Source organism: Triticum urartu, chromosome 1 (genome assembly GCF_003073215.2).
Source record: "Triticum urartu cultivar G1812 chromosome 1, Tu2.1, whole genome shotgun sequence".
Classification (NCBI taxonomy): domain Eukaryota; kingdom Viridiplantae; phylum Streptophyta; class Magnoliopsida; order Poales; family Poaceae; genus Triticum; species Triticum urartu.
The window spans coordinates 97,021,663-97,039,074 of record NC_053022.1 but is presented as its reverse complement, the minus strand read 5'-3'; the positions used below and the strand labels follow the sequence as shown (position 1 = coordinate 97,039,074).

Here is a 17,412-nt window from a genome sequence, read left to right as displayed (position 1 = left end):
GGGATTTTACTGCAGTGGAATTGCTCCGACCGTAACCGAGTTTCTCCCCAATTTGCAGCCGAACAATGCCTACTCCAGGCCGCCTCTGATCTGGTGTCTACACCGCCGCCGGGACCTGACACGGAATCGAGGGATTTTACGAGAGATCCCAACCCCAATTCGTGGCCAGATCCGATTCGCCTCTGAGGATTCACTGGCTCATGATACCAATTGACAAGACCAACAATCAAATTGAACACACCATTCTACTCGAACTAGCCCCGGCTTTGTCTATTACGGAGATAATTGACAAATACAACTCAGTTCGAGGATCAGATCTGAATTCTACAGGGATAGCTAGGGTTCTAGAGCTACGCTAGGTAATACATCTTGTAGAATGGGGAAAAGATGCTTCCAGAGGCGTGGAGAGGGGGCTTAATAGCTGGCGGAGCAGGTAGAGTCGCTGTCGCGTGCCGTTCCGTTACTGTAGCTGTCCAGTGGGTGGCGGCAACGGCGTGACTGTGAACAGGAGAGCTGGGTAGCCGTTGATCGCCAGAACGCTTCATCTGGGTCGTCCATTTCCCAAGTGCATAACGGTTCAAGCGCGGTGTTGATTTCTTCAGAGTTTCTGTTTCCTTCTTCAGTTAGGCATTGCAGAGAAGCAGAGTCCTGACAATAACTTTGTATTAATTTTATACTAATTCGGCGATAATTAATATGGATCCAAAGGAGTAATGAAGATAACGCCCTCTGCAAAAAAAAGGAGATAATGTATTATATACATATTTTATTTACAGCTTTAAATCACGTGACAGACTTTAAAATGAAATTGTTTTATCAACAAGGCATATGCCCTAGAAAAACCACAAAAATGAGATAAAAATAGACTGGAAAAATATTTTTCCCAGCCTCGCGTGTATAGCCTTTTCACGCTGGTGTCCCGGGCTCTCGGCTCGACCTTCTCGCTCGCGAATGGCGCCCGCGTCGTCATCACTCTCCCCCCCACACCGCTTGCCTCCCGCTCAGCCCAAACTTCCCTGCTCGCCACCGGTTCCGCCTCGCTTTCCAGTGCGTCGGCTAGCCGCTCTACAGGCCCTCCGCCTCGCTTTCCAGTGCGTCGGTGGCCTCGAAATGCCGCCTGGGAGGTGTTCGACGGAATGCTCCTGCGGGTCGGAAGCACAGCTGGCCTCGTAGCCTTGCAGGTAAGGATTGCTCTGTTCCTCTGTTCATTATTGCAAATTACAATGGCGTCTGAGGTTGAGTAATCCAAGGACTGGCTGGGCAGCCATCCGGTGGTTGCCCAAATTCACTTGCAGAATTAAACGCTGGTGGTCGTTAAAACAGCAAGGAGTTAAAAAGGGAATGGCCCGCAAGTAAACATGAAGGAGGCTGCTAGGTCCCGGTCGACGGGGCCAAATTTTGGTCGGTCACCTCGCGGCCGTCCGATTCAGCCCGTAGCAACCGATTGGTTAGTCGTTGGATCTTCGTATATCTCCTCTCACACATCTCGCGGGGGAAAAGGAAATCTCCGGCGTGCATCGCTCACGCAGCACGCCATCCCTGCGATGCCATTCCAACGCCCCATTGCCTTGGCCATGGTCGTCGAGCTCCTCGCGAGGGGTGTCGCCATGGCTGCCAGGGCACCGCCATGGCCTTGGTTGTCAAGCCTCGCCGCCGAGGCACGGCCATGCCGGTCCCAGCTCCCGCCGACCGCGATCATAGCGCCGTTGTAATCGTTTGCAGACCGCTGCCTAGGGTGTTTCAGCACCGTGACTGGTTGCAGCATTTGTTGACATCGGTCGTAGCAAACGGCATTGCCGACTGTAGCACTGGGCTCGCCCCTAGTCGCCACCATTGCAGCTTTTGTCGATGCTGGTTGCAGCTGTGCCCGTGGCCGGTCCCAGCTTTTTCGATGCAAGTTGCAGCTTTGTCTCGACATCACTAGTAGCAACCGCCATTGCTCGTTGTAGCATCTCGCGGTCATGGTTCCAACTCTACTGCCGGCTTGCTCTAGCAATTATACACCACGGTTGCAGCAACGACGACAGCCTGTTGCAGCATCTCGGGCCGACAGTTCCAATAAATCCGGCCATTGGTTGTAGCAGGGTCATCTGCTGGTTGCAGCTTTTCCGTCATATGTTGCTTCCAGTCAGCTGTCAAATGCAACATGGCCAGGGGTGGTGTGGTGCCAGCATCCCAATCTACCCGGGGCTGGCTGTTCCTAGTGCATGCTCCGAGCTCGGGCGCCTTGGAGTTGGATTTGCCGGCTCTAGGCCACCTCCGGTCATGCCAAGGCGGGGTCTTGCGGGCTAGATGGGCGGCGTCCTCACGTTATGGCATCGGTGAGGGATCGTGACGTCTTCGGGAGGGACCGTTATGCCGTTGGACGGATCGACACCGTTGGTTGATGGCGGCCGTTGGCAGTCACTGGATCGTGTCCCCCTCGGTCCACCGGGACTGGCTGGGGATGCCAACGTGGGCGTTTCCTACGGTGGAGTGTGCTGATGTCGGGCTAGGAGTGGATGGAGTGCCTCTGCTCCTTCGACCTTGGTTGGTGTGCTGTGGCGGGGGCGATTGACGGGTATCTCGAGAAATGGATGCCGGGTCGGCGGCCCGGGTGGAGGTCCATATGGTTGGCTCTTCGGCGGGCACCATGGGGCGGCGATGGCTATGCTTCTTGGTTGTGTGGGCAGCAAGGGGTGTAGCGGTTGGGGGCTTGGGCTCATTTCCTGTCTTCGACAGTAGTAATGTCCAGATCCAAAACTGGAGGCTTGTGCTCGCCGCGGTGGTTCTGGGTGCCTCATCGTGGCATGGGTGAGCTGCCGAGCGAAAACTCCGCGCTTTGGCGCCGGCGTCGGCCATGCTTGCAGGCGCCGCTCACCTCTTGAGGCCGTTGTTGTGGTTCGAGGTGAAGACCTCTCTCCTTCCTGGACTAAGCAACGGCGACGCTTAGCGTCGTCCTCCCTCCTCAGGGCGTTGTCGTGGAGCCTAGGTGACCTAGTGCGTGTCGTGTCGTGTTTTCAGGCCTACCTGTATTAGTTTTTGGTAGCATTCTCGTGTTCGTGTGTGTTGTCCGGTTATCCTAGGATCTGCTTTGTAAGAGGGCCTCCTCATTCCGTTGTATCGGTTGGCCGTGTACTGTGATATTTGCTTTATATATAAAGCGGGGCGTGAGCCTGTTTCGAGGGAGGGTTTCACCCTCTTAGCTATCTCACTAGATAACCGTTACTAGTTACTTATCTCTCACCTATAACCGAAAAAGGCTTTCGCCCCGCTTTATAAATAAAGCAAACCGCCACTGAGCACACATACATGGACTAGTTCAAACACACGCACCCAAGTCACACAATCAAGTACAAAGGTTATGCTGAGGTCACAGCTCAACAAGCCCAAAAACGACTAAAAGAAAAGAGCTGAGGCGCCAGGGGACCAAACACGCGTCTAGTCGGGATCCGGCGGAGGCGGCGGGGGCGGCGGGGAGAGACGGACGGCCATCGAGCGTAGGTCGGCGATGAAGGCAGAGATGGCGTCGCGGTCATCCGGGCGGCTAAGCGGCCGCCAGAGCTGCAAGAAACCAGACAGTTTGAAGATAGCGTCAGTAGCCCGTCGTAGAGGAGCACGCTGGATCACGAGCTTATTATGGATCGTCCAGAGGGTCCAAGCGATGACCCCAATTTCAAGCCACCTAATGTGGCGAGAAGCCAGGGGGGAGGCCTGGAGCTCCGTATACAGGTTGGGGAAGTTGGTGTGGCACCAATTTCCACCCACCACCTCACGGAAACAGCTCCAAACGAATTGCGCGGACACACAGGAAAAGAAGATGTGATTCGAGTCTTCGGGGGTGGCGCAAAGCGGGCAAAGGCCAGAGCCCGGACCATTGCGTTTGCGAACCTCAACGCCAGACGGGATCCGACCGTGAATCCACTGCCACATGAAGATCCGGATTTTCAGAGGTAGGCGGATGGACCACACCGTGGCTAGGGGGGAGGAGCGGAGGATGGGGCGATGGCCTGGTACAATGACTTGGTGGAGAATTGGCCCGAAGGCTCGAGCCGCCATCTAACCTGATCCGGGCCACCGTCCACCACAGGCTCACGGAGAGCCATGCAATCTAGCAACTCACGCCAAGTGGAGGATTCCGGGGGGCCAAAAGGCCTCCGGAAAGCGAGGCGCCCTAAGTCAATAAGGGCCCTCTCAACTGAGATCAAGGGGTCAACCGCGATGGAGAAGAGGTCGGGGAAGCGCGCGGCAAAAGGGGGAGTCTCCGGCCCACCGATCAAACCAGAACATAGTTGCCGAGCCGGACCCCACCGAGATGGAAGTCCCGATGCGAAGGACAGGGAGAAGCTGGACGACCGATTGCCAGAACTACGAGCCGCCAGATCTCTGACAAAAGGCAAGGGGCTGTCCACGCAAGTACTTATTCCGGATGATGTCGAGCCAGAGGCCACCATGGCCTTGCGAGATGCGCCAGAGCCATCGGGACAGGAGGGCGATATTCATGAGCTTGGAACACATGATACCGAGGCCGCCCTGTTCCCTAGGCTTGCAAATGTCAGGCCAGCTGACCAGATGATATTTCTGCTTATTGTGGTCGCCGGCCCAATAGAAGCGGGACTGGATTTTGGTGATCTCATGGTGCAGAGTCTCGTGGAGGCTGTAGAAGCTCATGAGGAACAGGAGGAGGCTGGAGAGGGATGAGTTAATGAGAATGGTCCGAGCCGCCTTAGACAGCCATCTACCCTGCCAAGGTTCGATGCGTGTCTGAAGCTTGGTCACGGTCAGGCGTAGATCTGCGAGGTGAGCCGAGAGTCGCTAATAGGCCTTCCCAAGTAGGTCGTGGGGAATGAACCAAGGCGGCAGTTGAGCCGGTTAGCGATGGCAAGGGACTCGGCCTCAGAGTATCCCATCACCATCACATCACTCTTGTCGAAGTTTATCTTAAGGCCAAACATTTGTTGGAAGCAGAGAAGAAGGAACTTAAGATTGGGGATGTCCAACTCAAAGCCTTCGATCATGATGATGGTGTCATCGGCGTACTGGAGGAGGGAAATCCCAGAGCCGCCAGCCAGGTGGGGTGTGATCCCGCGAATGTGCTCAGCAACCTTCGCTTTGTCCAGGATGGCGGCAAGCGCGTCCACCACCATATTGAACAGGAAAGGGGAGAAGGGATCGCCTTGTCTAACCCCACAGAGTGTGGGGAAGTAGGGGCCAATCTCCCCATTAATGTTCACGGCAGTGCGACCGCAAGAGACCATCTGCATAACCCTGGTAATCCAGCAGTCGTCAAAGCCCTTTCGGAGCAAAACTTCCCGAAGGAAGGGCCAACTAACAGTGTCATAGGCCTTATGGAAATCAATCTTCAAGAAAACCGCCTTGAGGTGTTTAGATCGGACCTCATGGAGTACTTCATGAAGAACTAGCACCCCATCCAGGATATACCGCCCCTGAATGAAGGCGGACTGGTTGGGGTGGGTAATGTGGTCAGCGAGGAGGGTCACCCTATTGGCGTACCCTTTAGCCAGAATCCGGAAGATCACGTTGATGACCATGATTGGACGAAACTGGCGGATGTCAGAGGCACCCGGAACCTTCGGGATGAGCGAAATGATTCCATAGTTGAGGCGCACGAGGTCAATGGACCCAACATAGAACTCCTCGAAGATGGCCATGATCTCAAGTTTAATCACATTCCAGAAGGCCTGGAAGAATTTCACCGGAAGGCCGTCGGGACCCAGAGCGGAGGTGGGGTTCATGCCTCGAATGGCAGCCCAAACCTCGCCCTCGGAGAAAGGGGCCGTGAGGGCCGCATTCTCATTCGAAACCAGCTGGGCGTCGGTCCAGCAATCAGGAGCCAGGGAGAGGCCGCTCCTAGGAGCAGCAGAGAACAGGGATCTATAGAAACCGTCGACATGGCTACGAATGTCACGGGGGTCCTGCAGGAGGGAGACACCATCCCAGAGGAGGGGGATGGTGTTGCGCCTACGCCGGCCGTTCGCGATGGCCCGAAAGTAGGCCATGTTCGCGTCGCCTTTCAAGACCCATTTTTGGGCCCTGCGGAGGCGCCAATACGCCTCCTCATCAGAGTAGATGACGGAGAGCTGGTCTTCTAAGTCGTAGTGAGAGAGCCACTCATCCGGAGAGAGGCCGCTGGAATCAGCACGAAGATCTAGGGCTTGGATGGCGGCCAACAAGGCCTTCTTACGCTCGCGGAGGTCACGCCCCAAGTTAGCGCCCCATCCCTTCATGAACTGTCGGCCACGCTTGGCACAAAAATGCCAACAATCAATGGCCGAGGGGGGACGAGGGTGGGGGTGACCACGGGCTTCCACCCAGCGGGTGCCAACAGCCTCCACAAAACCGATTTGGGACAGCCAAAATGTCTCAAAGCGGAATCGATGGGGAATCGGCGAAGGAGAGGAGGAGGGGCACGTGGTCGGAGCCGATCCTGGTGATGGCACGAAGGGAGGCAAGATGGCAACGGAGGTCCCATTCCGGGGAAACTAGAACCCTGTCCAGCACGGACTGGGTTGGGGAGGCCTGACGATTGGTCCAGGTAAACCTGGCACCAATTCTATCAATCTCGCGGAGGCCGAGATCGGCAATGAAATTATTAAACATTTGCATCCGTGCAAAGTTAACGTTCGCGTTGCTCTTGTCCTCCGCGAAACGGAGGAGATTGAAATCGCCTCCAACGACCACCGGAAGAGAAGCTGCCTAAATTTTCCGGTGGATCTCCTCGAGGAAGGAAGCAGACCTACTATGGTCGGCCGGTCCGTAGACAATGATGACCTCCCACTTAAAATTAAGCGACCGTTCGAAGAGTTCCATGCTCAGAAAGAATTGCCCCCGGAGAAGCGGCCGAAATTTTCCGGTGGATCTCCTCGAGGAAGGAAGCAGACCTACTATGGTCGGCCGGTCCGTAGACAATGATGACCTCTCACCTATAAATACTCTTTCTGTACTAGATGGAGAAACTATTAATGCACTGGATAAAAAAAGTTGTAGGTTGATTAGCACAGTGACATACCCTTTAGAAAAAAATCCAGATGAATGTTTTATAGCAAAATAAAAAATAAAGAAAAGAAACAAGAGTAGACGATGCGATGCCTATGAAACAAGTGTGGGTTTGGTGCTTGTGCTTGCCGTTGCTTTAGAATTTGTGATGCCTTGGTGTCCAGAAAGGAAAAGAATAAGAATCAAATAAAGAAAAACTCCACCGGCAGCTTATAAAGAATCAAATGAAGGAAAGGAACACTCCACCAACAGCTAACGATTGATCCCTGCCTCTCTTCCCACGACCTCTTCCCTGCGCGCGCCTACGTATACCCTCTCCACGCAACCAGCGCCGGCAAAAACAGTATTGAGAGAGCCACGCCGGATTAGCATTCTCGATCATTGTCTTCCGTCGCAGCTTGATCATCGTCTTCGCTGCAGGGAGCCACACACCGGATTCACATTCGTAAGTAGTATGTACATACTTTTTCAAGCTTGTCCCCAAACTTTCGCAACAACAACTAACATCTGCATCTCGAAATGGTTCCAGCTGGCGTTGCGATGGACTTCGCCGTGGACGCTGCGCTCTGGGTGTTGGGCAAGGCTCTGGCCCCGGTCACGGACGGCCTGCTGGAGCCATGGGCGGCCAGCGCCGGGCTTGGCCACAACATCGACGCCCTCAAGATGGAGCTCCTCTACGCTCAGGGGATGCTCGACAACGCGCAGGGCAGGGAATTTCGAAGCCCCGCGCTCAAGGAGCTTCTACACAAGCTCCGGGAGCTCGCGTACAGGGCTGACGACGTGCTTGACGAGCTTGACTACTTCTGCATCCAGGACGCGCTCGAAGGCACTTACCACGCCACCGCCGACTTGGATGCACAGGGCTGCATTGATGGCCTCGTCCTCAATGCTCGGCACACTGCCAGGGCCACCGCTCATAAGCTCAGGCTCTCACCATGTTCGCCTGGTGCTAGTGCTAGCCGTGGCGATCCCGGCGACGAAGCAGAAGGTGGGGGGAAACAAGGATGCCTGTTTAGCATCCGCACTCGTGGCAGGCATCAAATCAGCTCCCCACCAGCGTCACCCACCAACAATGGTGGATGCATTTCCAAGGTTATTTCTCGTGCTCGCAGCTCTGCCCACATTATCGGTAAGAATCTCACAAGCTACTCTTTCCCGTCCATCGACCACGATGACGATACCATGTTGGAACGACGGTTCCTTTGTGGCGCCTGGCAGTCCAAGGCAGTACAGAGAAATCATGTAGTGCAAACTCCAAAAAAGGAATTTGATAGGGTGGGGATGTCCCATAAGATGATAGAAATAGTGGAGCAGCTGAAAGCCCTATGTGGAAAGGTCTCCACCATCCTCAGTCTAGAGCTATTGGGTTCTAGTCGTACCTCTAACCAAGACAGTACTATGAACAGACCCAAAACCACCCCAAATATTGTAGAGCCTGAGTTATATGGGAGGGATGGCCAGAAAAAGAGCATCGTGGATGATATTACACATGGTAAGTATTGTACAAATGAACTTACTGTGGTTCCACTTGTTGGTCCGGGTGGTATTGGGAAGACAACACTCACACAACACATATTTAGAGAACTCGAGAGTTCTTTCCAAGTTTCAGTTTGGATATGTGTCTCTCTCGATTTTAATGCAGATAGGTTGATACAAGAGATTGTGAACAAGATCCCTAAAGTGAACGGTGAAAAGGATAATGCTAGCAACCAAGAGTTAATTGAACAAAGATTAAAATCTAAGCGGTTGTTGCTTGTTTTAGATGATGTGTGGACATATCATGAGGATGAGTGGAAAAAACTATTAGCTCCATTGAAACATAATGATGGAGAAAAGGGTAATGTGGTTATAGTCACTACACGAATTCCAAAGGTAGCAAGTATGGTCACCACAACTAATTCTTCAATCAACGTGGAACGTTTAAGTCATGAGGATACTATGGGCCAGTTCTTTTGGGCGATTCTACCAGAATCGCCCCCCTCCCCAGCTTCTCCCAGAATCACCACTCCATATGTTTTTTACAATCCTAGCTAGTTAGATCTTAACTAGATAGGATTGTAAAAAAAATATGGAGTGGCGATTCTGGGAGAAGCTGGGGAAGGGGGTGATTCTGGGAGAATCGCCGAAAAGAACTGGCCCTATGTCTTTCTTCGAAGTATGTGTATTTGGTGACCAACGACCATGGGAAGACCATCCTGAATTACGTGATGTTGGGAATAGAATAGTAACAAAATTGAAGGGTTTCCCTCTTGCAGCAAAAACAGTTGGTAGGTTACTAAGAAACCAGCTTACCTTGGACCACTGGACAAGAGTTGCAGAAAGTAGAGAATGGGAATTACAGACCAACGACATTGACATTATGCCTGCCCTAAAGCTTAGCTATGATTATCTCCCTTTTCATCTACAACAATGTTTTTCCTACTGTGCATTGTTTCCAGAAGATTATGAATTTGGTAGCAAAGAGTTGACTCACTTCTGGATAGGACTAGGCATTATAAGGTCACATGATAAGGCCAAAAGAACAGAAGGTGTTGCACTGTGCTATTTAGATGACTTGGTAAATCATGGATTCTTTAGAAAGAATGAGAAAGAAAATGGTCCTCGTTATGTTATTCATGACCTACTGCATGACTTGGCAGTGAAGGTTTCATCATATGAATGCCTTTGCATATATAGTTCTAATGTGAGGTCCATACAAATTCCTGCATCTGTACGTCACTTGTCCATCATTGTAGAAAATACCGATGTCCAAGATATAATCACTTTTAAAGAATACAACAGTTATTTGAGTGCACTAGGTAAAAGATTGAAAGTTCAGAACTTACGCACTTTAGTGTTGTTTGGTGAATACCATGGAAACTTTGCCAAAACTTTTAGGGGTTTATTTAGGGAAGCTAGAGCCTTGCGCACTATTTTTCTGTCTGGTGCATCATATTCTGTGGATGCTGTGTTGCTGGACTTTTCAGAACTTGTCCATCTTCGCTACCTAAGGATCAAATCAGTTCGTAATAAGGACATGTGCTTACCTAGTGCATTGTTTAGATCCTATCACTTAGAGGTAATTGATCTAGAAAGTTGGGGCGGCAGCTTTGGTTCAACAAGTCAAATGAGCAGCCTTGTAAAATTGCGTCATTTTGGTGTGCCGGAAGATAGTCTTAAACTTCACTCTAGCATATGCGAGGTTGAGAAACTTAAATTCCTAGAGGAACTGAGGAGATTTGAAGTGGGAAAAGAAACCAAGGGTTTTGAACTAAGTCAACTAGGAGAACTGACAGAGCTTGGAGGATCACTTGGCATTTATAATCTCGAAAAGGTGCAGAAAAAAGACGAGGCAAATGAACTAAAACTGATACACAAAAACCACTTGCACAAGTTAATACTAGAATGGTGTATTGATGGACCTAACAAGAATGCAGAACAAGAAGAACATGTCATTGAAAGTCTCGTACCACACAGTAATCTGCAAGACCTATGCATTAGAGGACATGGAGGTGCTAATTGCCCACCATGGTTGGGCAGGTACCTCTCAGTTGAAAATTTAGAATCTCTTTCCCTATGTGACGTATCTTGGAGCACACTTCCCCCTCTAGGGAAGTTGGTGTTCGTTGCTGGTGAAGAGTGGCAGAGTCATGTCTCAAGCCAAAGTTTCCATATTTTGAAAAGGCTGGAAATAGTTAACATACCAAAACTACAAAAATGGGCTGGAAACGAACCTTGTCATTTGCTCTCTGTTCTAGAGGTGGTCATCTTTATAGATTGCCCTGAACTCGTGGAATTGCCATTTTCACACCCTAGTAGCTATCAAGCAAAGCACGACGAGAATATGTCTTGGTTTCCTAAACTACGGGAGCTCAAGATTATACGCTGCCCCAAATTGGCGTCATTGCCTCCAATTCCTTGGACCAAAGCTCCATGCTTAGTTGAGATAGAACAAACAGGACCAGTATTTGGGAAGCTAGTGTACTCGAAGAACTACAAATCGGAATTGAGTTTGAAAGTTGAGGGAAAAGACTGTCAGCATGGTGCGTTGTGGAATGGGCTGGCATTCCATAATCTAGCTGATCTGAAAGACCTGAAGGTGACGAAGTGCCCTCCCCTGCCACTGATTCATCTCCAGAAGCTAAAATCTCTCAAGTCCCTGTGGATAACCGGTATGAGCAACTCGTTGCTGCTGTTTGAAGGTGAAGGCTATAATACTGAATGCCCGCTTCCAGTTGAACATATACGGATCGAGGACTGTGGTACTGATGGAAAGGAACTGACACTACTGTTGTCTTATTTCCCGAAGCTCACTGTGTTAGTAATGAGAAGTTGTGAGAAGATAACAGAGCTTGGTGTGGCGGTGCTTCAGACGGAGATGACGACACCATCATCTTCAGGTAATGAAGTTGAAATTGAGCATGCACAAGATGGGCACCATCAGACAAGAGGAGAGGAGGTAGAAGATGCAGCAGCAGGAGGAGGAGGTCTGCTGCTCCTACCTCGCCAACTACAGGAGTTGAACATCGATGCATGCAAAGAGCTGCGGTTACTCTCTGCTTCACTTGGCAAGGACAGCACACACGGAGGAGGGCTCCAGAGTCTCTGCTCCTTCCAATGGTTGGGCATATCTGGTTGCCCCAGGTTCTTCTTGTCCTATTCGTCCTGCGCCTCATCTTGTTTCCCCTTCCCAACCTCCCTGCAACAACTCATGGTGTGGCGCATGGAGGGCATGGAGACGCTGGCTCCCCTCTCAAATCTCATCTCTCTCACCAGTTTATACATGTCTGATTGTGGGGATCTAAGAGGCGAGGGCTTCTGGCCTCTCATCGCCCAGGGCCACCTCACACGATTAAACATCTGTGGAACCCCAAAATTCTTCACTGGTTCAGAGCCCTCATGGCCGCATGACCAAGAGATTCCTTCCTCTTCATCCAAACTCGAAAATCTGTCGACAGATGACTGGGCGGGAGTCCTTACTGTGCCCATCTGCAGACTCCTCTCTTCCGCCCTCACTGAGTTAAACTTTTGTTACAACGAAGAGGTGGAGCGCTTAACAGAGGAGCAAGAGGAGGCCCTTTACCTCCTCAATAGCCTCCAGAAACTTGTGTTTTCTCACTGCAGGAAGCTGCAGCACCTCCCTATGGGGCTAACCAAGCTTGCCAGCCTCAAGATATTACAGATCCGGTGGTGTCCAGCCATTCAGTTGCTGCCCAAGCACGGACTACCAAGTTCTCTACAAGAATTATATATCAGAAACTGTCCGGCCATCAAATCTCTGCCCAAGGACGGCCTGCCAAGTTCACTACGAAAATTACAAGTATTTGATGGCATCAGCGAGGAGCTTAAAAGGCAGTGCCGCAAGTTAAAAGGAACCATTCCAATCATCATAGACTATGCCATCTACTACTAATCCAAGGTAACTGACATTTGATGGCTTGTACTCATTCCCCACTTTCCCACCCTCAAATTCACGTTACTTTCCATAACTAATCTCGTAAGTAAGCATCAGAGTAGTTGTCTTTTTGTTTGCTTCACCGCAGTTACTGCCGTGCCATCTGAATAACCCACTTTTTTAATCTTCTGAATGTGCAGGGTTCTTCTCGGATTTGTACATTCTTCTAGCCTAGTCTTATAGATCCAGTTCTCTTTCTATCCAAGCACAGTTCATGAAGTTGCTGCCTTGAAAGCATGAAGGTTTCAAATTATTATAGCACCCGTCCATTATTATACTGGTTATGGTTAGTATATATATGAATAATTATCCCCTACTCCCGTACACCACTTCTTCAGCACTGTTTACAAATTTAACACGTCGATTTGTTGTGATGTGTCTTGTTATTTTGGTTACCTGAGAAAGTTTCCATTTCATATGTTTCAGTTGTTCTACTTACTATTGGAACTGAACAAATGCTTCCTTGCTTGCATCCATCCCCAACTCCCACCACTTTCCATCACATTTTCCTGATCCCACACACGTCAACATTTTCATTTTATCTGTTTCGCTTACCGCATAATCTGAACAATGTGAGTTTCAATCTACCATTCAGGCCTCTGCTATGGAGCTCTAAAAATTGTTCTACCTTTGTAGAACCTTTGCACAATTTTGGACGCCAAGACCTTGTGTGGCATCGCCTACATAACTATGGTATGTATATGTAAGAACACCACTTTACCCCTTTGGAAGTTAATCCATGGTGACCCCACACGTTGAGACATTTTGGTTTACTTTGGATTACATGTTACTGCATAGTCTGAATGATGTATGTTATCTTTCAATCTACTTCGCAGGGATCAGTCTTGGAGTTGTACATTCTTATAGCCTTGGAGAGCTCTCTCCTTCTACGAAAAAAGCTAAAAAAAAGAAAAAGAAAAAAAGAGAAAAGAGAAAAAAAGAAAAAGAAAAAAGAAAAAAGAAAAAGAAAAAAGAGAAAAAGAGAAAAGGGAAAAAATAAAAGGAAAAAAGGAAAAAGAAAAAAAAGAAAAAAGGAAAAGAAAGGAAATGCTTTAAAAAAAGAGAGTAAAGCTTTCCATCTGTTCAGTGTCCGCACGTGTGGTAGTCTTGTGACTTTATGTGAGGTGTTTGTGTAGTTGTTGTATGTTCTTTCACAGCAAAAGTAGTAATTCTAATTGTGTAGGGTTGTTTGTCTGATAGTTGTGTTGCATATTTGGAAATCAACATCCAGTAGTAACTCCCAACAAAAGGAAAGGGAAATGGAAATTTGCAAGGGAAAGAATTATATCCATTATGTGGTTTTTGTGTGGTATCTATTTGAAAAGGGAGAAATATTAACTGACTATGAGTTCCGGGACTGAGAGAAGCTGCAGCGCCTAACCAAGCTTGAGATTACAGATCAGAGACTGTCCAGTTGCTGCCCAAGGACATCCTCTGAACCCTTCTGCAAGAATTAGTGATCGAGCGTTGTCCGTTCGTCAAATCTCCTGCCCAAGGACGGCCTGACAAGTTCACTATGGAAATTAGAAGTTTTTAGTGGCATCAGCGAGGAGCTAAAAAGGAAGTGCCGCAAGTTAAAAGGAATCATTCCTGTAATCAAAGGCTACACCTAATCCAAGGTAAGATTTAATTCCTTGTTTGTACACAATCCCAGTTCCCACCCACAAATTTACATTACTTTCCGTAGTTATCTTTTTGTTTGCTCCACCGCAGTCGCTGTTGTGCCGTCTGAATAACCCACTTGTTCTAATCTTCTTTATGTGTAGGTCTCTTCTTGGATTTATACATTCTTCTAGCTTAGCCTTGTAGACCCAGTTCTTTGTGTCCAAGCACAGTTTCTGAAGTTGTTGCCCATGCATGTATGAAGATCCCCCTTTATAGCATCCATCCATTGCTAAACTGGTTAGTATATGAATTATCATCCATTACTCCCATACTTCAGTTCATGCATTGTTTGCAAATTTAATCCGTAGTTGTGCCGTGCGGCCTGTGCCTCATTAATTTGGTTACGTCGGAAGTTTACCCTTCATGTTTTGAGTTGTTCTAGTTACGACCGGAATTGAACAAATACTTCCTTGCTTGTGTCCATTCCCAACTCCCACCACTTTCCATTGATTTTCCATGATCTCATCTCTCTCAAGGATTGCCTCCGGAGTTGTCTGCAATAATTTGAGATCTCCTACTTTTATATCCAAGGACGACCTCCTAAGTTCACCAGAAGCATGACATGTCTGTGGTGACAGCAGCAAGGAGCTAAAAAAGGTAGCATAGAAAAGGAACAATTCCAATAGTGAGAGATGTTGAAATTTTCTTTTTTGAATTTTCAACGGGGGGGGGGGGGGGGGGGGGGGGGGGGGGGGGGGAGAGTTTCCCCCACCTGAATATATTAATCAAGGAGGCAAAAAGACCCCAGAGATTACAAGCATCAACCAAGATGCCTAGCAAGAGAATTACACAAGGGGGAACAGCAAGAACAAACTGAAGGGGGCACCGAGCTGCCCGCTCGTCCCTTGCTACCCCAGGGCCATTAACCAAGTATCAGCATGGCCCCGGTCATCCGTTTTCAGGCACCCACGCCACAGGAGAGCGTCTTCCTGGCAGCCCCGCAGCAACTGAGCGAGCGAGGGCCGCTGCCCCTGAAATACAACCGCATTCCTATGTTTCCACAAGTGCCAACAACAGAGCATGGTGAAGTCTCGGGCAGAGCCGACGACCGAGCTCGCCGAAGAAGCCAGCAGATCCAGGCAGTTAACCGCTGCGCCATTGACCTCGATGCCAACATGTCTCCAGAAAGTCGCCGCGAACGGGCAGGAGAAGACCAGATGGTCCGCGCTCTCCGGCTCCCTTTCACAGATTGGGCACCCGACCCCATCCGCTTCGACAATGTGCTTCTTCAGCAGCACATCTCTGGTGTGAATGCGTCGCTGCGCCATCAGCCAACAGAAGAATTTGACTCTGGACGGCACACACGCATCCCAGATGAACTGAGCCCAATGTAAGGTCCTCCCCTCGAACCTCAGTAGCCGGTATGCTCTGGCTGACGACAGGCGCCCACACGGGGCGGTGATGTGGATGAGCGACCGCACGTCCTCCCCGCCCCGGACCGGCGTGGTTGAGATCATGGTTGAGACCACGGCCAACTCCTGTTCCCCGACCCGTGTGAGGCGCGGCACAAGGTGTCGGTGGAGCCCATCGGCTCGTACTTGCCAGACCGTCACCTCCACCGAAACAGAGTGTGAGAAGAGCGCAGGGAATGCCGCCGCAATAGGACCGCATGGCAGCCAGCGGTCCCTCCAGAAGGAGACAGTGCGGCCATCCATCACCTCCACCGAAGAGAGCGTGCGGTACAGGGGGATTAGCCTGGCTAGGACCACTCCCTGCTCTTCCAGGGCACGGCCACCATTTCCAAGCAGCGATCGCCCGTTTGCCTCCGCCCAGACCCAAGCCGCCCACCTCAAACGTTGAGCAACATGGAGCCTATGAACCATTTTCAGCAAGAGGCATTCATTTTGGGCCGCAAGGCTGCGAACCCCCAGCCCTCCTTCACTTTTCGCGCGGCAAACCCGGTCCCAGGCAACCAAGCATTGTGCTCCCGAGGCTCTCTCAGCAACATTCCACAGAAAGTCCCTCCGCATGGCTGGGGGGAGGAGCAGGGCAGCCATGGCATAGGTTGGTAAGGCGTCCAGAACCGCGTTGATAAGGACCAAACACGCAGCGGGTGAGAGTAGGCGCGCCGCCCAGCCAGCAAGATATTTATCGACTCTTGCGAGCATCGGCAGAAAATCCGCGAATTTCAGTTTTTGCCACGACAGCGGCAACCCGAGATAGGTTTGCGGGAAGGCTCCAACCACGCAGCCCAGCGCCCGAACGACCACATCCTGTGTCTCTTGATCAACATGAACTGGGACGAGCGTGCTTTTGGCAAAATTGATCCGCAGCCCAGTCGCCTCAGCAAACATATCCAGGATTTGACGGAGACGAACCGCGCCCTCCTCGTCCGCCCTCATGAGAACCAACGTGTTGTCGGCATATTGGAGCACAACGGCGGGGGAGCCGGGCACAAGCGGATGCGTCATGACTGTATCCTGACGGATCAGCTGCTGCAGCACGTCTGCAACGATCAGGAAGAGGTAAGGCGAGATCGGATCCCCCTGGCGTAGACCACACTTCATTGCAAACCATTTCCCAGGCACCCCATTCAGCAAGACCGCCGAGCGGGATGAATGGAGGATCTCGTCAATCCAGTCACACCAAACAGTTGGGAAGCCACGGACCTCCATGATAGAACGGAGACTCTCCCAGTTAACCGAGTCAAAAGCCTTGGAGAAGTCCAGCTTCAACACAACCGCAGGCGTTTTTCTTCTGTGGCAGCATTGGACTAATTCAGTGGCATAGACAAAATTTTCAGAGATACTCCTCCCTTTCACGAATCCAGACTGGTCTTCATCAATCAGATCCACAATTTGCTTTTGAAGCCTGGTCGTCAGCCCTCGGCACAATATCTTGACATCTCCGTTTTGCAGGGAGACAGGCCGGAAATCAGCCGGCGTCGGCACAACGGTTGTCTTGGGGAGGAGAGCCACATAAGCTCGGTTAATCCCATCCAGGGAGGCAGAACCGGACCAAAGATCATCGAACAGCCTCTGAAGATCATCAGCCACTTCGCGCCAAGCCGCCTGGTAAAAGGCAGGCCCCAGCCCGTCGGGCCCAGGCGCACTGGTGCGGTCCAGCGCCTCGACCGCGGCCTTAACTTCCGCGCGGGCGAATGGAGCGATGAGAGGCGGGCCGTCCACCCGCGTCGACTGGGCGTAAAGCCCAGAGAGGGAGAAACGCCAGACGGGCCGCCGCGCCCGAGCTAAGAGGCCGGTGAAGAAGCCCAGCAGCGCGGCGGCCTTTCCTGCATGATCCACCACTCGAACCCCTTCGACTTCCAGGGCGGCGACCGTATTGCAACGACGGCGGTGAGAGGTGGACGCGTGGAA

General features: G+C 50.9%; 1 protein-coding gene across 2 annotated transcripts in view; it reads left to right on the top strand.

Moving 5' to 3' along the window:
* The first annotated feature begins 889 nt into the window (after positions 1 to 889).
* The window catches only part of LOC125550243 (putative disease resistance protein RGA3), a 28,116-nt gene continuing 11,593 nt past the window's right edge, over positions 890 to 17,412 (top strand). The window contains exons 1-7 of one of the 2 annotated variants that reach the window (XM_048713197.1): positions 6,257 to 7,441; positions 7,526 to 8,932; positions 9,135 to 12,394; positions 12,571 to 12,716; positions 13,026 to 13,123; positions 13,267 to 14,049; positions 14,197 to 14,332. In XM_048713197.1, coding sequence (XP_048569154.1) covers positions 7,537 to 8,932; positions 9,135 to 12,388 — 4,650 coding nt within the window. In that variant the 5' untranslated portion in view covers positions 6,257 to 7,441; positions 7,526 to 7,536 and the 3' untranslated portion in view covers positions 12,389 to 12,394; positions 12,571 to 12,716; positions 13,026 to 13,123; positions 13,267 to 14,049; positions 14,197 to 14,332. Of the gene's footprint in view, positions 1,182 to 6,256; positions 7,442 to 7,525; positions 8,933 to 9,134; positions 12,395 to 12,570; positions 12,717 to 13,025; positions 13,124 to 13,266; positions 14,050 to 14,196; positions 14,333 to 17,412 lie in introns of those variants that run through there. The other variant, XR_007301557.1, reaches the window with a different exon arrangement.